This window comes from Alnus glutinosa, chromosome 8 (assembly GCF_958979055.1).
Source record: "Alnus glutinosa chromosome 8, dhAlnGlut1.1, whole genome shotgun sequence".
Taxonomy (NCBI): Eukaryota; Viridiplantae; Streptophyta; class Magnoliopsida; order Fagales; family Betulaceae; genus Alnus; species Alnus glutinosa.
The window spans coordinates 14,498,814-14,524,806 of NC_084893.1; the positions used below are offsets into that span (position 1 = coordinate 14,498,814).

The 25,993-nt window shown below is 43.6% G+C and overlaps 1 protein-coding gene and 1 pseudogene across 1 annotated transcript; both read left to right on the forward strand.

Moving 5' to 3' along the window:
- The first annotated feature begins 461 nt into the window (after nucleotides 1-461).
- Nucleotides 462-4,352, forward strand: LOC133874647 (uncharacterized; annotated as a pseudogene).
- Nucleotides 4,353-6,473: 2,121 nt separating this feature from the next.
- LOC133876151 (uncharacterized) lies at nucleotides 6,474-7,457 on the forward strand. Its single transcript, XM_062314434.1, has one exon. It carries the CDS (start codon nucleotides 6,474-6,476, stop codon nucleotides 7,455-7,457), a length of 984 nt encoding a protein of 327 aa, XP_062170418.1.
- The last annotated feature ends 18,536 nt before the right edge of the window (nucleotides 7,458-25,993 follow it).

Consider the following 25,993-nt stretch of genomic DNA (forward strand, 5'->3'; position numbering starts at 1 on the left):
TGTTTTGCAGCAATCATGTCTCACGATAGTGGTAAGAGCATTGTCGAAGGTGATACAAAATTGGCCGATCCGAAAATGTTTATGGAGGCCACGATGAGTGAGATGAGGCGAGTGATGAAGATGGAGATGGAGCAGGTTCACGAACGGATAGATCAGATGGAGAATAGACGTGAGGAGCAACCACAAAACGGTCGTAATTTTCGTAGAAGGGAAAGAGTTCCACCGAGGGAGGAGGATGAAGAGCGTTATGGGTCTAGTTTTGATGAAGAAGAAGATCGGGGTTCCATTGTTAACAATAGGAGACCTAGAGGAAGATTTAGAGAAGCTAGGAATCGTGAAGATAACAACTTGGGTGGTATTAAGAGATGAAGATTCCGTCCTTTCAAGGTAGATCTGATCCTGAGGCAGATCTTGAATGGGAGAAGAAGATGGAGTTCGTATTTGATTGTCACAACTACTCCGAGACAAAGAAGGTAAAATTAGCTGTGATTGAATTTTCTGAATATGCTATTACTTGGTGGGATCAGCTTGTGATAAACAGGAGGCGGAATAGAGAACGCCCAATAGACACATGGGAGGAGATGAAAGTAGTGATGAGAAAACGGTTCGTTCCAAGTTACTACTACCGAGAGTTGTACAAAAGGCTACAAGGTCTTAGACAAGGGAGTTGAAGCGTAGAGGATTACTACAAGGAGATAGAGATTGCTATGATCCGCGCTAATGTAGAGGAAGATCGGGAGGCTACAATGGCTAGATTTTTACTTGGCTTAAACCGGGAGATCCATGATAAGGTAGAGATGCAGCATTATGTGGAATTGGAAGATATGGTGCATATGGCTATCAAAGTGGAACAACAACTCAAGAGAGGGAGTGGGACACGTGCAGGCCATAACTCTAGTTCTACCTCTTGGAAATTGAGTCAAGCCAAGCCGCTGGACAAGTCACAAACGCCCAAACCCGAGCCCAAGTCCGTGACCACCAGCCACGTTCCTCAAGGTAAAACCGAAGCCTCTACCTCTAGGAATCGTGATATTAAGTGTTTTAGATGTCAAGGCAGGGGCCACATAGCAAGTCAATGTCCAAACAAGCAAGCCATGGTGTTGCAAGCCAGTGGAGAAATTGTGACCGATAATGAAGATTCCGACACCGACAACATGCTGCCATTGGAGGGATGTTTCCGATGAGGAGTATTTAGCCCCTGACGCATTGACATTGGTGGCGAGAAGAGCATTGAGCTTGCAAGCAAAAGGAGTTGATGAAGTACAGCGGGAGAACATCTTTCACACAAGGTGCTACGTTAAAGACAAGGTATGTAGTGTGATTATTGATGGTGGTAGTTGTACTAATGTTGCAAGCACAATTATGGTGGAGAAATTGGGATTGCCCATGATAAAACATCCTAGACCGTACAAGTTGCAATGGCTAAATGATAGTGGTGAGATAAGGGTGAACAAGCAAGTGTTAGTTGCATTTCGAATCGGTAAATATGAAGATGAAGTGTTGTGTGATGTAGTACCGATGCAGGCGGGACACTTATTGCTAGGGCGTCCATGGCAATTCGATAGGCAAGTAAAGTATGATGGCTTTAGGAACAAGTACTCTTTTGTACTTAATCAACGATCAATCACTCTTGTACCATTGACACCGCAGCAAGTATACGAGGATGAAGTGAGATTACAAAAGGAGAGTGATCAAAAGAAAGAGAGTGAGCAAAAGAAAGAGTGAAAAACAGAGAGGCCGAGAAAAATGAGAGAGAGAAAGAAAATCAAAGTTCGGCCCTTGAGAGAAAATCAGAGAGATAACAAAAGAATTTTTATGCAAAAGTGAGTGAGATCAAGCGGGCAATGTTTTCAAAACAGCCGATGATTGTACTTTTGTACAAAGAGGCACTTTTAAACAATAACGAACTTGACCTTGCTTTGCCTAATTCTATTGTTTCTCTTTTGCAGGAGTACGAGGATGTCTTCCCCGAGGAAACACCAGATGGGTTACCTCCAATCCGAGGGATTGAACATCAAATTGATTTAGTTCCCGGTGCAACCATCCCAAACCGACCAGCTTATAGGAGCAATCCCGAGGAGAAAAAGGAGCTTCAACGGCAGGTAAGTGAATTGTTGGAGAAAGGGCACGTGAGGGAGAGCATGAGCCCATGTGCGGTTCCGGTCTTACTTGTACCTAAGAAGGATGGGACGTGGAGAATGTGCGTTGATTGCCGAGCCATCAACAACATAACGGTAAAGTATCGTCATCCTATCCCACGCTTAGATGATATGTTAGATGAGCTGCATGGTTCTTGCATATTTTCTAAGATTGATTTAAAAAGTGGTTATCATCAAATTAAGATAAAAGAAGGAGATGAATGGAAAACTGCCTTTAAAACAAAATATGGTTTGTATGAATGGTTAGTTATGCCTTTTGGTTTGACTAATGCTCCGAGCACCTTTATGAGACTTATGAACCATGTTTTGCGTGCATTTATAGGCAGATTTGTTGTTGTCTATTTTGATGATATGCTCATTTATAGCAAAAACATAGACGATCATGTAGTACACTTTTTACACCGATAAGCTTGTATTTTTGGGATTTGTTGTTAGTGCACAAGGTATACAGGTTGATGAAGAGAAGGTACGTGCAATCCAAGATTGGCCGAGCCCCTAAAGTGTTGGTAATGTTCGTAGTTTTCATGGACTTGCTAGTTTCTACCGGCGATTAGTGAGAGACTTTAGTAGCTTAGCCGCACCGCTTACCGAAGTGATCAAGAAGAACGTTGGATTTCGGTGGGGAGAAGAACAAGAGAAAGCATTTCAATTAATCAAAGAGAAGCTGACTAATGCACCTTTGTTGTCTTTACCTAACTTTTCGAAAACGTTTGAAATTGAATGTGATGCTTCAGGTATTGGTATAGGTGCCGTTCTTATGCAAGAAGGACGACCAATTGCTTACTTCAGCGAGAAACTCAGCGGGGCAGCCTTAAACTACCCAACTTATGATAAGGAGTTGTATGCATTGGTTCGGGCTTTAGAGACGTGGCAACACTATCTATGGCCTAAGGAGTTCGAGATTCACACCGATCATGAGTCCTTGAAACACTTGAAGGGCCAACACAAGCTAAACAAAAGACATGCGCGATGGGTGGAGTTCATAGAGACGATTCCATACGTCATTCGGTACAAGCAAGGTAAGGAGAATGTAGTCGCCGATGCACTTTCTCGCAGGTATGCCTTACTCTCCACACTTGATGCAAAATTGCTTGGTTTTGAACACATTAAAGAATTATATGCTGAAGACCACGAATTTTGTGAGGAATATCGAGCTTGTGAGAAAATCGCCTCTGGTAAGTTCTTTAGACTTGATGGATTCCTATTTCGAGAAAATAAGCTTTGCGTGCCTAATTGTTCTATGAGGGAGTTATTAGTGCAGGAATCACATGGTGGGGGATTAATGGGACATTTTGGAGTTGCAAAGACTTTGGCTATTTTGTAGGAACACTTCTATTGGCCTCACATGAAACGAGATGTCGAACGGATTTGTGGTAGATGTGTCACATGTAGGCAAGCTAAATCCAAAGTGCAGCCCAACGGTTTGTATACTCTTTTACCAATTCCTAGTGAGCCTTGGATTGATATTTCAATGGATTTTGTGTTAGGATTGCCTAGGACTAAACATGGAAGAGATTCAGTTTTTGTGGTCGTGGATAGATTTTCTAAAATGGCACATTTTATTCCATGTTCTTTAGAGAGATTGTGAGATTACATGGCATGCCTAGGACAATTGTTTCGGATAGAGATGCGAAGTTCTTGAGCTATTTTTGGAAGACTTTGTGGTGTAAGCTAGGTACTAAGCTATTGTTTTCCACTACTTGTCATCCACAAACTGATGGTCAAACTGAAGTAGTAAATAGGACTTTGTCTACTCTATTAAGGGTAATCATTAGAAAGAACATCAAAACATGGGAAGAATGTTTACCACATGTTGAGTTTGCATATAATAGAGCTGTTCATTCTGCTACCAAATTTTCGCCATTTGAAATTGTGTATGGGTTTAATCCTTTAACTCCATTGGATTTGTCTCCTTTACCTTTGACGGAGCACATTAATTTAGATGGCAAAAAGAAAGCTGACTTTGTGAAGCATATTCATGAGAAAGCAAGACTCAACATTGAGCGAAGAACGGAACAATATGCCACACAAGCCAACAAGGGATGTCGCAACCTGGTTTTTGAACCCGGAGATTGGGTTTGGCTGCATATGAGAAAAGAAAGATTCCCGGTGAAAAGACGTTCCAAATTGCTCCCAAGAGGAGATTGCCCTTTTCAAGTCCTCGAGCGTATCAATGACAACGCTTACAAGCTAGATTTACCTGGTGAGTACAATGTCAGTACCACTTTTAATGTTACTGATTTGAGTCCTTTTGATGTAGGTGATGATTTGAGGGCAAATCCTTTTCAAGAGGAGGGGAATGATGGAGATCAAGGCACCGCTTTGAAGGATCTCGTTCAAGTACCAATTGGGCCGGTTACGAGAGCACGAGCAAAGAAGTTCAAGGATGTGCTCAACGAACTCATCCAAGAGTTATGGGCTCAAGCAAATTCAGGGAGGCCCATTGAGCATGATCCACGTGGCCAACAAAGAATTGTCATATTGATTCAAGTTCTAGAAGAATCCGATCAAGGCCAAGAATTGGCAAGAAAACAATAGCAGAAAATCTAAACCAAATTGATGTGGAATAATTGATGGTGGGCTATATGGAAATATGTTGGACCACAAAGATAATTGATGGTGAACCGGCATGGAAATACGAAGAGTGCCATATTTAGAATGATTTCATGCCTTATTTAAGTTAGATATTTAAGTATATTTTGATTTGTTCACTTTTTAGATTAGGACTTATTTTCTTTGAGCACGAGCAAAGAAGTTCAAGGATGTGCTCATCGGACTCATCCAAGAGTTATGGGCTCAAGCAAATTCGGGGAGGCCCATTGAGCATGATCCACGTGGGCAACAAAAGAATTGTCACCTTGATTCAAGTTCTAGAAGGATCCGGTTAAGGCTAAGAACTGCTGAGATTGTTCGTTAATTTAGAAGGATCGGATTGCAAGACTTATTTTCTTTACCTACCTAAGATCTTTATTTATTTTCTTTCCTTGCTAGGAATTGATTTGGACTTTATTTTCTTTCCTTGCTAGGAATTGATTTGTTTACTTATTAGGATTAGAACTACTTTCTCCGCAAGTAATTTTCTTGTATAAATAGGTGTACCTACCATGTAATCGAGGAGAGATTGAATATTCATAAAACTTGTGAGATTTATTCTCTTTGGTTCTTTGAAGAACTACTCGAACTTATCGGGATTTCCCGTGGCGTTCATATCGACTTATCAAACGGACTTCCACCACCGTTTGTGGCGTCTTCCTTATACCGAGGTTCTTGTTTATCATAAACAACGGGTCGAGGTCTTCCATTCGAATCTGTCCTTAGAAACGGTCTTGGGTTCCCTTTCGTTGTTGGGTCTCGTTATTCTTGACGGGGTTCACATCAAGAAGGTCCAGATATTTTCAAATCTTTGTGCGATCCAAATCAAAAGTTGAGTTCAATGGACAGAAATGGACGCGATCTCCTCTGTTTGTGTGGCTAGAATTGATTCTTGATGATATTTTGTAAAACCAAATCTCTATATATATGAGATGATGGATTAGGGTTTGCTAATGCATTATTGATACTCTTTATGAAGTATCATAGCCTTTGGACTTGAATGTCAAGATAGATGCTTTATCTAGAAAATTGGACCAATTACTTGCATCTGGTTTTGTACCAGCGACTGCTTCTCACATTTCTATTCCACATGAAGCATTGTTGGGAAGAATATTGACCTTCTCGGGCGCCGGGCCCAACCTGAGAACTAGGCCCACTTTGGTCCACCCGACCAGGCCCAAATATTAAAGAGAGCATAATCCACCCGAGCCCTTTTAAGACCATTTGGGCCCAATCTGTTACAACTGGCCCAAATTGTCGACCCAAATACTAGTTGATATCCACATCTGCGTATATCTCGGCAGTACCTGGAATCTAAGGGACACGACGCACGTCATGAAACTTGATGGTTCTTCCGAGGTAAGCGGAACTCGAAATATCCGTTCATCCGGGGCCACGTCTCCTCCAACCGCCTCGTGCACGAATTGAGAGGCTAATTGAACTGCTCTTCAACCTCTATAAATACTAGAACCCTCTCAGATGTTAAGGTACATGCTAATCAATCTTTCTGGCATTATTCTGCGCATTTATTCTCAGAACCATACACTCACTTAAGCATTGGAGCGGGGTTGTCGGAACCCCCCGACGCAGCCTTCTTTTTCAAGTGGACCAGGAGCATACAAGACAAATATCTGATCGACACGTCACCTATCGGAAACTGTTTTAACAGTTTCGCGCCGTCTGCGGGAACGACTTGTGTTGTTTCTCTACTACAAATCCGCTATGGTGAACACTAGATCAGAAGCGAACAGAGCGTCTCGGGATGATAGAAATGCCCGAGAAGAAGGAAACTCAAACGATCCCCAACTCACCCGCATGAACGAGAAAATTGAGCAAATGGCCAAAAGTATTGAGGATTTGGCAACTATGAATGCCATTCTTCAAGCTCGGGTTCCGGAAATCCACCGGATAGTCACAGATCCAGAAGTCCAAGAGGTCCACAATAGTCATATCGGAGAGCGACGGGAGGACGAAAGACCCGGAGGCAGCCGAGTCGAGGAATCCGGAGAAAGAAACAACCAAGAAGAAGAGATTTCCGTGCACCTTTCCCCTCCTCAAACCGAGGCCGAAAGGGCGGTGCAAGGCATGATCACCCGACTAGAACAGAGATGCAATGTTCTGACTGCAGCTATAGAACGGAATGACAAGGGAAAAGCCTCCCTAGTCTCTGAGAATCTTCTACAAAAAACCACATCTCCATTCATCGAGGATGTGGCCAACATTCATCTCCCAGAGAAGTTTAAAATCCCGGAGATTCCGTTTTATACAGGCCTTGAAGATCCTGTGGAGCATCTGGACAATTTCCGCGCCCACATGGACCTTCATCGAACGCCCGAGATGGTAGCTTGTCGAGCTTTCCCTCTGACCCTCTCGGGTAATGCTCGCAACTGGTTCCGGAAGCTTCCACCAAACTCCATCCGTCACTTCGATGACCTCGAGAGGATGTTCCTTACGCAATTCATGGCCGGGAGGGTTAGAAGGAAGCCATCCGGATCATTGATGTCATTACACCAGGGACCCGAGGAGTCTCTCAGAAACTTCTTATTGAGATTCAATCAGGCAAGGCTCGAAGCTGAGACCGCAACCGATGACTTCATATATGGAGCCCTCTTCCAGGGAATATGGAAAGATGGAGCTCTTATGGCTGACATAGCCCGAAAGCCTCCACAGAATCTAGACGGCTTCATGAATAAAGCCGAGAAGTAGATCAACCAAGAGGAAACGCTCCGAGCCCTGCTAGGATTCGAGCAGAATCGCACTTCCACTTCCGAGAACAAAAAGAAGAAAAAGGATCATCGGAAAGAAGAGCGCAAGCGTGTTCCGGAAGAAGAGGAGGCTAGGCCAAAGCGAGATCAGGAGTCGTTAAGGGGTCATAACTGGACACCCCTCAATGCTCCCATCATGGATGTTCTCCTGGAGATAAAGCGAGACCCCATGTACCGGAAGCCCAGGCCAGTGCTGGTGAACCCGAATTCACCCCATGCAGATCAGTATTGTGCTTTCCATGATACCACAGGGCATCGCACCGAAGCTTGTGTTTCCTTGAGAGTTCTGATAGAACATTTTATAGAAAATGGAAAGCTCGTACGTTTCCTCGCAAATCAAAGAATTCAACAGGATCCGGGGCACAGCAACTGCCCCCAGGAAAACTACAATCGGTTCCATCAGAATCCGAACAATCCTCGGAATGACCGAGGAAGAGATCAGGGAACCAGAACGCAGGCCAGACCCTCGGTTCACACAAGAAAGAAGCAGGAGCCGAGCCAGACTAGCACCACAAGAAAACCTTCCGGAGATACAGACGATTTCGGGGGGTTTTGGAGGAGGAAGAGAGTCTAACTCGGCACGGAAGGCATATGCAAAGCAGTTACGGGATTTCGAGGTATACTCGATGCAGAAAACTCCAAAGTCTCAGAAACGAGACGCCCAGGTGATCGGGTTCTCGGATGATGATTATACGGGGGTGTCTCTTCCCCATACCGACGCTCTGGTACTAAGTTTGGTCATTGCCAACCATAAAATACATCGTATCTTGATTGACACAAGAAGCTCAGCTGACATCCTCTATAGGTCAGCCTTCGAGCAAATGAAGATAGATCGAAACAAGGTGATCCCGGCAAGACATTCACATTCACAGGGGAACAAGTGCTCCCACTCAGTTCCATCGAGCTCCCGGTGACAGCAGGAACGTACTCGAGGCAGAATACGATAATGGTACGGTTCTTAATAATAGATCGTCCATCGGCTTACAACGCCATCCTTGGAAGAACAGCTCTCAACGAGCTTAAAGAGGTAACTTCAACCCCCCACCTGAGCATGAAATTCCCCACCGAAGGAGTTGGTGTCGAAAAAGGAGACCAACGGATGGCTCGAGAATGCTACAACACAAGCTTGAAAAAGCTCCCAGAAGCTGCAAGACTCGAAGAGAGGAAAAAAGACGACAAAAAATAGCAATCACCGTTGGGGGAGCCGGTAGAAGAGTTGGAAAGTTTCGAGCTCGGTGACTTGAAGAAGACGATCCGTATAGGCTCGCAGCTTTCCCCGGAGATAAAAATGGCGTTGGTAGCGTTCCTTAGACGAAACCAAGACGTTTTACGTGGAGCCATGAAGATATGCCAGGAATACCCCCATCCGTGATTGTCCACAAACTAATGGTCGACCCGAGTCACCGACCGGTTAAACAGCGAAGAAGAAGTTTTGCTCCTGAACGGAATCAGGCTGTAGCCAAGGAGGTACAGAAGCTCTTGAAGGCCGAGTTTATCCGGGAAGTAGATTACCCGGAGTGGTTGGCCAACGTGGTGCTAGTAAAAAAAACCACCAGAAAATGGAGAATGTGCGTCGATGTCACTGACCTCAACAAAGCATGTCCCAAAGATAGCTTCCCTTTGCCTCGGATCGACCTGCTAGTAGACTCTACATCCGGGCATGAAATACTCACGTTCATGGATGCTTTCTCGGGGTATAACCAGATTCACATGAATGAGATCGACCAAGAAAAAACATCTTTCATTACCGACCGAGGACTTTATTGCTACAAGTTGATGCCGTTCGGTCTAAAAAATGCAGGGGCCACGTACCAGAGGCTAGTAAACAAGATGTTCCAAGATCAGATCGGGTGGAACGTAGAAGTTTATGTCGATGACATGCTTGTCAAGAGCATCCGAACCGCTAGCCATATAGCAGATCTGAGGGAGACCTTCAAGACGATGAGGAGTCACAAGATGAAGCTCAATCCGGCAAAGTGCACTTTCTGCGTCTCCTCCGGGAAGTTCTTGGGGTTTATGGTCTCGCAAAGAGGAATCGAGGCAAATCCCGAGAAGGTTAACGCAGTCTTCGGTATGCAATCGCCTTAGACGACCAAGCAACTATAACAATTGACTGGAAGAATCGCAGCCTCAAACCGTTTCACCTCCAGATCTACAGACAAATGTCTCCCGTTCTTCAAGATATTGAGAAAAGCGTTTGAATGGAATAGCGAGTGCGAGGAGGCCTTTGGGAAGTTAAAAGAATACCTGATCAATCCCCCGCTCCTGAGTTGCCCGGATGAAGGCGAAATACTTTATCTCTACCTGGCAGTATCACCCTCGGCCGTAAGCTCGGCTTTGGTTCGCGAGGATTCTGGGGTCCAAAAACCGGTGTATTTCACCAGCAAAGCACTTCATGGAGCCGAGGAGAGGTACCCCCAGATAGAAAAGTTAGCATTCGCCTTGATTGTCTCGGCACGAATACTCAGGCCATACTTTCAAGCACATGCCATACGGGTACTGACCGAGTATCCAATGAAAAAAATATTGCAAAAACCGGACCTCTCGGGCAGGCTGGTGAACTGGTCGGTAGAGCTCGGGCAATTCGACATAGAATTTCATCCTCGAACATCCGTCAAGGGTTAGGTACTAGCTGACTTCCTTTTAGAATTCAACAATACACCCGAAAAGCGAAGAGCTGCCCAAGAAAGTGACATGGGTGGTATATGTCGACGGTTCCTCAACCAACCGGAAAAGTGGAGTCGGTGTTGCTCTAGTAAGCCCGGATGGAGAAAAATTTCAGTACGCGATCAAATTAGATTTCGTTACTACTAACAATGAAGCTGAATACGAGGCCGTATTGGCCGGGCTCTCTATAGCTCGGGAAATGGGAGCAAAGAATGTAGAAATCCGAAGCGATTCCCAGGTAGTAGTAAGCCACGTACAGGGAATTGCCGAGGCCCAAGGAGAAAAATGATCCAGTACCTCAACAAAGTACGCAAACATCAGTCTAACTTTGAAAGGACCGCCAAGACAAAAATTTCCCGGGAGGAAAAAATCTAGGCAGACGCCCTCTCCAAGATGGGCTCGGGTACCGGACCTGATGTCAAAACGTCAGTCTACGGGGTGGTGATACAATCCGAACCATCAATTACTCCTAAGTTAGAAGTGATGGAAACCGAAGAAGGATCGACTGACCCAGAATGGGCCACTGATGTAATTCGGTACCTCTGAGACGGATCTTTACCCCGGGACAAACTGCTGTCTCGTAAGGTAAAAATGCACTCAACTCGGTACGTGCTTGTTGGAGGAATACTTTACCGTAGAGGGTACACCGAGCTGCTTCTCAAGTGTCTCACAAACTCGGAGGCAGAGTATGTGCTGAAGGAAATACACGAAGGAGTTTGCGGGAACCATTCAGGCTCTCGGATGCTAGCACAAAAAGCAATGAGAGCCGGGTATTACTGGCCAACCTTGAACAAGGACTCGGTCAAGCTAGTTCAACAATGCGACAAGTGTCAAAGGTTTGCTCGGGTGATGAAAAACCCCTCTAAAAAACTCAATCCGATCAGCTCGCCCTGGCCATTCGCAAAATGGGGGGTTGACATAGTCAGACCCATGCCACCGGGAAAAGGAGGACGGAAATTCCTTTTTGTCGCAGTAGACTACTTCATGAAGTGGGCCGAAGTCGAGGCATTCGCTCCCATCACCACCGTTAACGTGATAAAATTTCTTTGGAGCTCGGTCGTATGCCGTTTCGGCATTCCCCATGCCTTTGTCACCGATAACGGAAAGCAGTTTGACTGCGGACCATTTCGCAAATGGCGTGCGGAACTTCGAATTCAAAATTACTATTCCACTCTGATTCATGCACCGGCAAATGGACAAGTGGAAGCCACCAACAAAACACTCCTTAAAACACTAAAGAAGAAACTCGGCAAGAAGAAGGGAGCTTGGGCCGAGTATGTTCCCGAGGTGCTCTGGGCCTATCGTACCACAACACGAACTCCCATAGGTGCTACTCCTTTTTCTTTGGCATACGGTTCCGAAGCGGTCATCCCTGCTGAAGTTGGATCACCAAGCTTCCGAGTGTCACACTACAATCTAGGATTAAATGATGAAGGGATCAAGCTCAATCTGGATTTGCTACAAGAAAGAAGAGATGAAGCACATGGGCAGCATACCAGGACCAAGCTGCCCGTTATTTCAATAAGACAGTAAATCCTCGGAAGTTCCAACTCGGGGATTGGGTCTTGAGGAAAGTAAGCCCGATAACCAAAGATCCAACTGAAGGAAAGCTCGGACCCCAATGGGAAGGCCCATACAAAGTGATACGGTGTCACGACAAGGGGGTGTACCATCTGATTGATACAACCGGCAGGGTACTACCGAGAGCATGGAATGCCGAGCATTTGAAGAAGTACTTTATGTAAATCACATGTAACCGATTATGATTTCAGTAAGTTCAAATTTAGAGTTTGTACAGCTCAATTTTTATGCAACTTATTTCTCAGATCAAACCAGATCAAATCAAATCAACTGTACTGTGTTCCTCGGTTCGAAACACAATCGTCTCGGAACACAACCACCGATCGTATTCCTTGATTATGACTCGGACAAATTCAAAATTTGTCTAAGTCAATGGGGGATGACTCTGATTTAACCAGCTCAAACCAGCTCAAATCAAGTCAAGTGTTGTGTTCCTCGGTTTGAAACACAACCGTCTCGGAACACAACCACCGATCATGTCCCTCAATTATGACTCGGACAAATTCAAAATTTGTCTAAGTCATTGGGGGGTGACTCGGATCTAACCAGCTCAAACCAGCTCAAATCAAGTCAAGTGTTGTGTTCCTCGGTTTGAAACACAATCGTCTCGGAACACAACCACCGATCATGTCCCTCGATTATGACTTGGACAAATTCAAAATTTGTCTAAGTCATTGGGGGGTGACTCGGATCTAACCAGCTCAAACCAGTTCACATCAAGTCAAATATTGTGTTCCTCGGTATGAAACACAACCGTCTCGGAACACAACCACCGATCATGTCCCTCGATTATGACTTGAACAAATTCAAAATTTGTCTAAGTCATTGGGGGGTGACTCGGATCTAACCAGCTCAAACTAGTTCAAATCAAGGCTCTGATACCAAAATGATATGAACTCCACCAACAAATGTGATGAAACCCGATAGCAATGATGGTTTGAAACCCCAAGATCGTGTAGACAAGAATTGTTGAGGCTTGACCCGTCACCTAACTAGATGAGAAACCAAGGCTACGAAGGATTGAAACGCCACACCAAGAATCTGAATCTCTTCAAGAATCAAGGTGATAAGTTTGGTTGTTTGAACGCCACAAGATTAACTTGATAAGCTCAAAAAGTTCTTTCAAGAACAAAGAGGAACACAAGACCTCACAATAATAATTTTCTGAAAACAAAATTCTATATCCCTTACAAAATTCGTTATGCCCATATATATACTTGGAACAACCCTCCAAGAATAGGAAAAGTCTTAATTATAGCTTTAAAAGCAACACAAGTGCCAACATAAACAAGTCCCAATATTTTTAGGTCTCTTTGGACTTCTAGAGGCAACCAAAATAACTAAATGACTAAATTCATAACCAGCCAAGACCAAGTTCATTCCCCTATTTAATATCCTTGAAACTCAACGAGTTCACACCCTTTAATGGTCAAACCAAGCTGGTCACGTTTTTGCATGCTAATTATCCTCTTCAACTGCTTTGATGACATGGACTAAGCCTTGATTATTATTTGAGCCCATCTTGGTCTTTTTAGAATCAGCCCAATTCTCTTGGATTAGCCCATTTAGTGCTTCCTTGAAACGTTTGGCTCTAAGTCTTGTAATTGGGCCACTAGGAAGTGACAAAGGGTCTTGCACAACTTCAGCCCCATTCCCATGTGTATGATCAGCATGTCCAGCTCCTTAGTTTCCATCATTCTCCCCCTCTTGAGAAGGATTTGTCCTCAAATCATCACCTACATCAAATGGAGACAAATCAGCAACATTAAAGCTTGCACTAACACCATACTCACTCGGTAAGTCAAGCTTGTAGGCATTATCATTGATGCGCTCCACTACTTGGAATGGTCCGTCACCCCGAGGTAGGAGTTTTGAACGCCGTTTCTCTGGAAAACGTTCCTTCCTTAAGTGTAACCAAACCCAATCTCCTGGTTCAAATACTACCTTCTTGCGTCCCTTGTTGGCTTGATGGACATATTGTTGAGTCCTCCTTTCAATGTTCAGCCGTGCCTTTTCATGAATCATCTTTACAAATTCTGCCTTCTTTTTGCCATCTAAGTTCACACGTTCACTCAAAGGTAAAGGAGTTAAATCCAAAGGTGACAATGGGTTAAAGCCATAAACAATTTCAAATGGTGAAAACTTAGTTGCAGAATGTATACTTCTATTGTAAGCAAATTCAACATGTGGCAAACAATCTTCCCATGTTTTCAAATTCTTTTTAATGATAGCACGCAACAAAGAAGACAAAGTTCTATTTACTACTTCAGTTTGACCATCCGTTTGTGGATGACAAGCAGTAGAAAACAACAATTTGGTTCCCAACTTTCCCCACAAAGTCTTCCAAAAGTAACTCAAAAACTTTGCATCCCTATCAGAAACAATGGTCCTAGGCATGCCATGTAACTTAACAATTTCTTTGAAGAACAAATCAGCTATATGTGATGCATCATCAGTTTTATGACAAGCAATGAAGTGTGCCATCTTGGAAAATCTATCTACCACCACAAAAATTGAATCTCTCCCCCTCTTAGTCCTAGGTAAACCTAAAACAAAATCCATAGAAATATCAGTCCAAGGTTCACTAGGTATTGGCAAAGGGGTGTACAAACCATGGGGTTTCAACTTAGACTTAGCATGTTTACACGTGATACACTTCTCACAGATTCTTTCCACATCACGTTTCATATGAGGCCAAAAAAAATGATCATGCAAAATTCCTAAAGTCTTAGCTACACCAAAATGACCCATCAAACCACCACCATGAGCTTCTCTCACAAGCAATTCACGCAAAGAACACATAGGCACACACAGTTTATTTTCCCGAAACAAAAATCCATCTTGCCTATAAAACTTATCAAATGCCACTTTTTCACATGCATTGAACACATCAGCAAAATCAGAATCTTGTGCATACAAATCCTTAATATATTCAAAGCCAAGCAATTTTGTATCTAAAATGGAAAGTAAAGCATACCTTCGGGACAATGCATCAGCCACCACATTTTCCTTACCTTGCTTGTATCTGATCACATAAGGAAATGTTTCAATGAATTCCACCCACTTGGCATGGCGTTTGTTCAACCTTTGCTGTCCTTTCAAATGCTTCAAAGATTCATGATCTGTGTGAATCACAAATTCCTTTGGCCATAGATAGTGCTGCCAATTTTCCAAAGCCCTTACCAAGGCATACATTTCCTTATCATAAGTGGGGTAATTTAGGGCTGCCCCACTCAACTTTTCACTGAAATAAGCAACTGGATGACCACCTTGCATCAAAACAGCTCCAATACCTATTCCTGAAGCATCACACTCAATTTCAAAAGTTTTAGCAAAGTTAGGTAAAACAAGCAAAGGTGCATTAGTTAACTTTTCTTTGATCAGATTAAATGCATTTTCTTGTTCTTTTCCCCACTTAAACGGCACATTTTTCTTGATGACTTCAGTAAGAGGGGCGGCTAAGCTACTAAAATCACGCACAAACCGTCTATAGAAGCTAGCTAAGCCGTGGAAACTCCTCACTTGGCTGATTGTTGTAGGCGTTGGCCACTCTTGGATTGCCTTCACCTTTTCCTCGTCCACCCCAATTCCTCTCTTACTAACAACAAAACCAAGAAACACAAGCTTATCCGTGCAAAAGGTGCACTTCTTGAGATTAGCAAACAACTTTTCTTTCCTCAAGATTTCCAAAACAGATTTTAAATGCATCACATGTTCTTCCAAGTTTTTGCTATAAATTAGGATATCATCAAAATACACAACTACAAATCTGCCAATAAATGCACGCAAAACATGGTTCATCAAACGCATAAATGTGCTTGGCGCATTAGTTAAGCCGAAAGGCATCACTAACCATTCATACAAACCATATTTAGTTTTAAAAGCAGTTTTCCATTCATCACCTTCCTTCATCCTAATTTGATGATATCCACTCTTAAGATCAATTTTTGTAAAGACACAAGAACCATGCAATTCATCCAGCATATCATCTAACCTAGGAATAGGATGACGATACTTTACCGTTATGTTGTTGATGGCCCGGCAGTCAACACACATTCTCCATGTTCCATCCTGCTTAGGAACTAATAGCACCGGGACCGCACAAGGACTCATGCTTTCACGCACATACCCCTTCTCCAATAATTCACCTACTTGCCTCTGAAGTTCCTTGGTCTCCTCAGGATTGCTCCTATAAGCAGGTCGGTTAGGAATTGATGCACCGGGTATGAAATCAATTTGATGTTCAATCCCTCGGATTGGAGGTAAGCCACTAGGTACCTCTTCGGGAAAGACATCTTCAAACTCCTGCAAAAGAGAAACAATATTGCTCGGCAAAGTACCGACGAGATCATTAGTACATAAAAGAGCCTCCTTGTACATGAGTACAATAAGGGGTTGGTGTGAAAATAATGCTCTCTTGATCTCACTTTTTTTTGCAATGTAACTGAATTTTTCCTCTCTTGCTCTCACTATGGCCGAAATCCTCTCTCTTTCTTTTTCACTCTGATCAATGTTTTTCTCTCTTTCTTTTTTTTTTCAACTCTTTTTTTCCACTTTCGGCCTTCCTTTCTTTTTCTTTTTTCTTTTCATTTGATCTTTGTAACTTTAGTTGGTCCTCCATGACCTGTTTTGGAGTTAATGGCACAAGAGTAATGGGTTGCCTTTTAAGAGTGAAAGAATACCTATTTGTGAATCCATCATGCGTAACCCTCCGATCATACTGCCATGGTCTTCCCAACAATAAATGGCATGCATGCATAGGAACCACATCACAAAGCACCTCATCCTCATATTTGCCAATGGATAATGCCACCAACACTTGCCTTGTCACCTTGATTTCGCCACATTCATTCAGCCACTGAAGCCGGTAAGGGTGAGGATGTTTCAAGGTGGTTAAGGCCAATTTCTCCACCAAATAAGTGCTGGCTACGTTTGTGCAACTCCCACCATCAATAATGACGCTGCAAACTTTGTTATTTACAAAGCACCGAGTATGAAACAAGTTTTCCCTTTGGTTACTTTCTTCCTCCTTAACTTGCACATTGAGAACTCGCCTTGCTACCAATAAATCTCCAACCACAGCATTTTGCTCATCATCGGCATCCTCCAAAGGTGGCATGTCATCATCATCTACTTCTTCCTCATTCTCCGACTCAAGCTCTCCTTGGGCGTTTATCACCATCACCCTTTGGTTTACACACTGGCTGGCTATGTGTCCCCGCCCCTGACATTTAAAACACTTAATATCACGTGTTTTAGAAATAGAAGCCTCGGTGTTACCTGAAGTAGTGGTGGTTGTTGGTTTGGCATTCTTAGAGGGTTCAAATTTTTGCTTATTTTGAAGCTGCTCGTCCCTTTTTGGAGCTGTCTTCCATGGGCTGGTGGTAGCCATAGGTTGTCCCCTCCTAGCCAATCCCTTTCGTTTGAATTGTTCCTCCACTTTTATGGCTTGATGCACCATATCTGTTAACTCAACATAGTGCTGCAACTCGACTATATCTGCAATCTCACGATTTAAACCGTGCAAAAACCTAGCCATGGTGGCTTCTCGGTCCTCTTCTACATTAGCCCGGGTCATTGCTACCTCCATCTCCTTGTAATACTCATCCACACTCTTGGAACCTTGAGTTAACCTCTGCAACTTTTGATACAATCCCCTATAATAATGGTTGGGTACAAAACGCCTCCTCATAAGCATTTTCATCTCCTCCCAAGTATCCACGGGTGGCTCTCTATTTCTCCTCCTATTAATCAGTAATTGATCCCACCAAACAATGGCATAATCTGTGAATTCAATTGCAGCCAACTTAACCTTCTTTATCTCCGAGTAGTTGTGACAATCAAACACCATCTCCATTTTAGTTTCCCACTCCAAATAAGCTTCAAGATCATTTTTACCTTGAAAAGACGGAATTTTAATCTTTATGTTTCCTAAATCATTATCCCTCCTAGGCCTACCCATCCTAGCTTCTCTATTCCCATACCCACGCTCAAACCTGCCTCGGTTCAAATATGGCTCATCAAATTCCTCCAACTCTGCCTCTTCCTCAACATTCCGCCACGGAACACGCCCACCTTGTTGCCTATTGGGATTGTCTTGTTGCTGTCCCCTAGGAGTTTCTGCTTCTACCCTGTCCAACCTCTCGTGAATAGGTTCTAATTCAGCCCTCAACATACGCCTCATCTCCCCTAACAACGCTTGCATTTGGAGGTTCGAAGCTGCGGGTTGTCGAAATTCTTCGGTTGTGTCTTCTTCTTGATTATTGGACATGTTTAGAATCTGCAAAACAAGGTTAGAATCCTCACAAGCACTCCCTCACGTGTTTCACTCAAGAATTAATACACTTACACTCGTGTTTTCACTCTAAACGGCTTTTACCCTCTTTTGGTCTCACACACTCTTGCCTTTTTCCACTCTTTTGTGTCTTCTTAGTTCTTAATCGAACTTCAAGAAACTAATTCAAAATAATCCAGCAGCAATTGAGAAATAACCAAAACTCATCAAAAAGGTCAAGAACTTGAATAATGTGAGAAACAAGATAGAAAGGAAGAAATTTTCTTACTCAGAAAGGTCAAGAACTTGAATAAGGTGAGAAACAAGATAGAAAGTAAGAAATTTTCTTACTGGAATCGAGTACTTTTTCTTTTTTTTTTTTTTTTTGCTCTTTTATTTTTCTTTTTTATTTGTTTTTTTTTTTTTTTTTTTTTTTTTTTTTTTTTTACAACAGGGAACAGGAGATTAAAAAAAAATAGAAACAATAATAAAAGATAGTCAAACTTGCCTTAGAACCAAGGCTCTGATACCAAAATGATATGAACTCCACCAACAAATGTGATGAAACCCGATAGCAATGATGGTTTGAAACCCCAAGATCGTGTAGACAAGAATTGTTGAGGCTTGACCCGTCACCTAACTAGATGAGAAACCAAGACTACGAAGGATTGAAACGCCACACCAAGAATCTGAATCTCTTCAAGAATCAAGGTGATAAGTTTGGTTGTTTGAACGCCACAAGATTAACTTGATAAGCTCAAAAAGTTCTTTCAAGAACAAAGAGGAACACAAGACCTCACAATAATAATTTTCTGAAAACAAAATTCTATATCCCTTACAAAATTCGTTATGCCCATATATATACTTGGAACAACCCTCCAAGAATAGGAAAAGTCTTAATTATAGCTTTAAAAGCAACACAAGTGCCAACATAAACAAGTCCCAATATTTTTAGGTCTCTTTGGACTTCTAGAGGCAACCAAAATAACTAAATGACTAAATTCATAACCAGCCAAGACCAAGTTCATTCCCCTATTTAATATCCTTGAAACTCAACGAGTTCACACCCTTTAATGGTCAAACCAAGCTGGTCACGTTTTTGCATGCTAATTATCCTCTTCAACTGCTTTGATGACATGGACTAAGCCTTGATTATTATTTGAGCCCATCTTGGTCTTTTTAGAATCAGCCCAATTCTCTTGGATTAGCCCATTTAGTGCTTCCTTGAAACGTTTGGCTCTAAGTCTTGTAATTGGGCCACTAGGAAGTGACAAAGGGTCTTGCACAACTTCAGCCCCATTCCCATGTGTATGATCAGCATGTCCAGCTCCTTGGTTTCCATCAGGGGGTGACTCGGATCTACTCGGTTCAAATCAAACCAGATCAAACCAGCTCAAAACAAATCAACTGTGCTGTGTTCCTCGGTTTGAAACACAACCGTCTCGGAACACAAGCAAAACACATTCAAATCAAAATAATTCTTTTAAATACAAAATGATAATTCTATTTATATGCCAACCCGGCTGCAAAATTAAAAGTCTCAGTTCAAAATACAATAAAAAATAAAATAAAATATTTTTTATACGTTTGGACTGCCTGGCGAGTCGACTTCGTCACCAGCTTCAACTTCCATGACATCTTCATTTCCGGGAGTGCAGTCCAAGACAGAAGGCCCGGATGTCAAATCATAACGGTATGGGTTGGGAGCGTCCTCGGTCCAATCTGTCACGTCCGGAAAGAACTCCACGCCCAAGGTTTGAAGTTCATTAGTAGCACTCTTTGGCATCTCAATGAGGTTGGGAGTTACAGTCTCTGGATCGACTTCAAAAATTTTCGGATGAAGGAGCATAGTTCTCAAGCTCTAGAAACCCTAGTTTGACCCCCGGCCCCAACTAAGGCCTCTGAGCTAGGGAACCAAATCGAGTTGCTTTTTCAAGCGCTTGGACTTGGACTTGTAATGGTGAATCTTCTTCCGAAGCTTCTTGCACCGAGCACGAGCTTCCTTTTGCTTCTCCGCAAAAGCTAGCTTCTCAGCTACCAGTGAGTCCTTCTCCATCTCCATCTCGGCCACCCGGGCAGTCAGAGCGGCCTTGTGTTCGTTAGCCTCAGTAAGGTTAGTCAACACCCGGTCGAGGGTCTTCCCATTTTCAACGGCTTGGACACAAGCCTCCTTTGCCTGCTTCCGAGCTAGAACCAGATCTTTGTCCCGAGCCTCAATTGTCCGATCTCGGAGTTCAATGTCATTTTTTAAGGTCTCGATCCGGGACTCCAAATCTTCGGTCCTAGACACGTCGAATTCCAGCTCCTGAATTCAGGACTGCATCTCGGTAACCTTGGCCGCCAAAGAGGGTTGATTCGCGGAAGCTTCCCGGTGGATTCGCCACAGGGCAACCATCCTTATTATACCCTTTTTTTTAAAAAAAAAAAGAAAAAAAAAAGGGTAAGAAATGGAAAATAATGGGTATGAGAAGTTAGGCGGGCAACTTACTTGAAGTTGGGCGTGAAGTACAGCCTTTGCGAGTTCTTCCTGGGACCCAATCCCTAGCACAGACAAAGACCCTTCTGGGAGTACCTCCTTCAAAGCCTCCAAGGGACAGGCCATTAAGTCCTCCCTTAGGGAGTCTATCAACGCTCCCGGCCGGGAGGCACTGGTTTCCCCAAGTCTGTTGGTCCCTAGCGAAACCACCACTTCGGTCGGATTTGATCCTTCTTGAACCGGCTTTAATAAATTCGTTGTCTCGGTTTCTATATGATCCTGGGTCTTCAAGGCACATCCGGGACTTAGCGAGGCTTCAGGTTCCACTAGCAGTCGATCCTCAAATATCAAGCCTACACTAGACTCTGAGCGAGCCTCGGTCTCGGCAACGGATGATCGGTCCACAGGCTCCCCAGTAAATGGCACGGCTGAAGTATCGGAGTCTGGAAGGGAAGGCTTTGCCGGGATCTCCTTTATCACCGGCGCTGTTGGCAAAACAAAGCGCGGGCGACCAAAAAGAAGCTCGGCTTCATTGGCCCGAGTCAGCGCGTAATCCCGAGGATCTGAGGCAAAGCGGGTCCTCTTTGTTGACCCTTGCACTTTCTCCTTTCCTTTTACGTTTGGCTGCATTTTGAACCGAAGGAACCTCCCTCTCCGGCTCTTCAGGTTCGTCGTCAATTTCAATCACATCGGAGACGGGAGCACTATCGACTCCGGCCAGGTGATCCTCGGACGAAGCATTGGGGACCTCTTCCCCGAACGTTTCCGCCAAATCCTTCGCAAGTGTAGCGGATTCTAGTGGGGCAGAAGTAGTTGGAAGCTCTTTTCCTGAACTTCCGATTGACTTACACTGGGGAACAGTTTCACGGACAGAGACGGTGGGGGTGCGGTCACCTGCTCCCGGAATAATGGTCGGCTTTGCGACCTTCGATTTGGGAGAGTCTGTTTTCGGCTTAGCGCTCCTCTTTGGCTCGGGGCAAGCCACCGAGACATTAGCTCCGGGGGTTGGAGCAGCCTCGCTCCCGGATTTCCTCACCATTGTTTTTCCCTTCCTGTTGTACCAAACTTTGCCGGTGGGAATTTGATATTTGAGAACTTTTCGCATGTTCTCATTGGTAACGATGTTGTCATAATCAATCTTCAAGACGTTGGTTGGCGTTTGGGAGAAGGTCAACATTGTGGCAACCCTCCTCCTCCCTGTTGCATTCAGGGCCGGAGGTTCCCTAAGGTCAATTTGGATTGGTCTCCACTCCTGGGACATCCTTTGGTTCTCCACCAGGGGTGTAGCCGACTCCCATTCACCCGAGACCCTAAAGAATTCAGATCTCCACCCCCGGTTGTTTGAGTAACTCTGGGAGAGAAAAATGAAAATCGGGTTCTCCCAGACGGTGAACTCAACAACACCTTCCCTTTTATAGTTGACTCTTTATATATTGAAGAACTCCGGAATCGTCATCCGGGCTTCCAGCACCGTACGCCATAAGATGAAAGACGCGAAGAGGTCTCCACGCATTCGGTGCGATTTGACTCGGGGAAACCCCGAGGTATAACACCATCTCCCGAGCTATGTCAGGAAACGGAAGTCGAAGCCCGGTTGTAAGCATCTTCTCGTAAATAACTATGTCACCCCTTTGGATCTCCAGGGTGACTGGGTTCTGGAAGTGGAGAAGAGTACTGGTGGAAGAATGTCATAGTTGTTCCGGAGGTGGAACTCGTCCCCAATATGAATCCTCGAAGCCCCTCGACGATCAAGGGGCACAAGAGGCCAGAGGACGATCCCTCCCTGAACCGGATTGTCACCCAGTTCGGGCATCACCTCATCGTCAAACAGAGCATCTTCTTCTTCAAGCTCCGGAACGTCGACTGTTTCGAATTCCTCCGAGTTAGACATTTGATAAGAGAAAATGAGGAAATGATGTGCGGTATGATTTCAGAGGAAGTCCAGAGAGGATTGGAAGTCTAAAGAAAATTCGAGGTGAAAATGGGCGGAGTGTGGAATGAGTATTTATACTAGCAGGTGACCCGGGTTGGCCGGTTTCTAGTGACCAGTAGTCGAAGGGTCTCATTCAAATTTCCTCCCTCCAAACCGGCAGCCAAAGAGCCCCCGGTTGCACGCCTGACAGCTGCAACACGCCTCAAAAGATGAACCAACGTCCAATCGCATTTAATGCTCGGTCGGCGTACGTCAACAAATCCCGAAGCTTGCGGATTTCGATGAGAGAAGAAGATTTGAAATTTGGAATTTAAAATTAGAAAAGCACGGGACTCTATAAAAAGTGCGGGATTTTCGAAAATGGCGCCCAGAGGTTCTCGGATTGATGCCACTCGGTTGAAGCAACAAATAAAATGAAAATATCCAGTTACGCCACCGATCCAGGTATAAAGCCAGTCTATTGTTCTCGGCAGTATTCCTCCGGCCCAGTCTCAAAATAAAACGCGATTTAATAACGGTTGTTTGTACATAAATTCTCTCAAGCACAAAATTTGTGTAAGAAACAATGGTAGCTGTTGGGAAGAATATTGACCTTCTCAGGCGCCGGGCCCAACCCTAGAACTAGGCCCACTCTGGTCCACCCGACCAGGCCCAAATATTAAAGAGAGCATAATCCACCCAAGCCCGTTAAGACCACTTGGGCGCAATCTATTACAACTGGCCCGAATTGTCGACCCAAATACTAGTTGATATCCACATCTACACGTATATATCTCGGCAGTACCCGGAATCTAAGGGACACGATGCACGTCATGAAACTTGATGGTGCTTCCGAGGTAAGTGGAACCCGAAAATCCGTTCATCCGGGGCCACTTCTCCTCCAACCGCCTCGTGCACGAATTGAGAGGCTAATTGAACTGCTCTTCAACCTCTATAAATACTAGAACCCTCTCATATGTTAAGGTACATGCTAATCAATCTTTCTGGCATTATTCTGCGCATTTATTCTCAGAACCATACACTCACTTAAGCATCGGAGTGGGGTTGTCGGAACCCCCCGACGCAGCCTTCTTTTTCAGGTGGACCAGGAGCATACAAGACAAATATTTGATCGACACGTCACCTACCGGAAACTGTTTTAACAAGCATGTTCATTTTGCTCTGACCCATCACATCAGGCAAGAGATTGTCCTAACATTGGACAGTTTTTTGAGCCCCTTATTGAGCAAATGAACGTAGCTTTCTCTAGACTGGGTAGTGATCATTTTAATAATTCTGATAACTCAGGTTTTAGAAACAATACTAATGTGTGGCGGCCTAATGTTCCACAATTTAATGGATTGCAAAACCAAGCATATCAGTAGTCCAACAATCAAATATTTCAGCCGCCACCTAATAGTCGTCCCCACAACCAACAATAGCAATCCCTCCACCTCCTAGCAATTCTAAATTTAAGGAAAAGATGTTGACTAGTATCAGATTCAAATTCAGAATTCCCACTCTGGTTGGACAACTAGTTAAAGTCACTTAATGAGAGAGAGCCATGGAAGTGTTCTACTTCACCTCTTACTAATTCTCGAAGTGGAGGGATAATTATTAACCCAAAGGTGGTTGAGACAAGGACTGAACAAATAGGGCAATCAGAAAAGATAAAAATTGCCAAAGGTAAGGGAGTGCTTACCGAAGCACCGCACTCCACAACACCGCTTCTTGAAACACATTTTAAACCTGAAGTGCCGTATCCACATTGTCTCAAGGATCCTAAGGGCATGAAACGATAAATTTTGCCCAACCACTGCCAGTCACGAACCCATTCATTAGTAGTGAGTTTTGAAGGGTCTGGCTGAAGACGGTAAACTTAGCGCTCTTTAGGAATATTTCATTGTTGATGTTTCGGCATTTAATACATGAAGTTTCTTTTTCTCTTTTTTTTTTTCTCTTTTTTTTTTTTTTTTTTTTTTTAATTTTCTTTTGTGTATATGTAGATATTTATAATTGCAATATTTTTTGTATCATAGTGTTTATTTTATGTTTATTATTTTTCTATTTAAAAAAAAAATTGATCGATCGATCGCATTCGTCCAGTAGGCACATGACCGATTTTAAACCGGCATGCTCCCTCATTTTTTTTTTTTTTAATTTTTCCCCCACCACCCGAGAGCTTCTTTCAACCCACGACAATTTTCTTCCCATCCCCCCATTTTCTCCATTTTTCACCATATTCCTTCATTTCTTTTGCATTAAATCTCTTCTCCTCCCTTTTCTTTACATTCCCCACTGTTTAGAAATCCAAAAATTTGCTTTCCTTTGCAAGTTTTTTTTGGCACACCACTGTTTGTCAAAAGTCCTAAAAGAGAGTTTTTCATGGAACCAGCTGAACCTTCCCCTTTAGTCCCGGACCCCCCGATCACTTCCTACATAGAGAATGGGAGCGTAGGCCATGGAATGTCAAAACACGTTTCGACATGGTTGGCGAATTTAAGGAAAAGACACCGGTGAAGTGGGCATTTTGTCAATTCAAGAAGCGTCGTTTGTTGCCACTCTAGAGGCCAGCAAATGATTTTTTCTATGCCCCTTTTGTCCGTCTTGATGAAGATCAAGGCACCGCTTCGAAGGATCTCGTTCAAGTACCAATTGGGCCGGTTACGAGAGCACGAGCAAAGAAGTTCAAGGATGTGCTCAACGGACTCATCCAAGAGTTATGGGCTCAAGCAAATTCGTGGAGGCCCATTGAGCATGATCCACGTGGGCAACAAAGAATCGTCATCTTGATTCAAGTTCTAGAAGGATCCGGTCAAGGCTAAGAATTGGCAAGAAAACAATCGCAGGAAATCTAAACCAAATTGATGCGGAATAAATTGATGGTGGATTGACATGGAAATATGAAGAGTACCATATTTAGAACGATTTCATGCCCTATTTAAGTTAGATATTTAAGTATATTTTGATTTGATAGTTCTAAGTTTTCCATAATGGGTTTGTTGCCCAAATAATTGCTTGGACCGCAAGAGATTGCGTAGGGATAAAGAGTTTGCTAGTCTTTTGTAAAGCCTATTTAAGCATGGGGTTGTAAAGAAAATGACGGACATTGATTATTCATAAAACTTGTGAGGTTTATTCTCTTTGGTTCTTTGAAGAACTACTCGAACTTATCGGGATTTCCCGTGGCGTTCATCTCGACTTATCAAACGGAGTTTCCACCACCGTTTGTGGCGTCTTCCTTATACCGAGGTTCTTGTTTGTCATAAACAACGGGTCGAGGTCTTCCATTCGAATCTGTTCATAAAACGATCTTGGGTTCCCTTTCATTGTTGGGACTCGTTATTCTTGACGGGGTTCACATCACGTCTTTTCTATCAAAATCTAAGATATGATACGAAGATTCCCACATTTCTATCATCCACCACTTTTTATCAAGACATATATGTGGGCATTTTGAAATTGCGGATGCAATTAACTACCCTTGCGATGACACCCAGGATAGATTTGGTGAGTACCCTCCTTATTGTGATTTACATTTCATCATTACCGATATGTTTGGAGGTG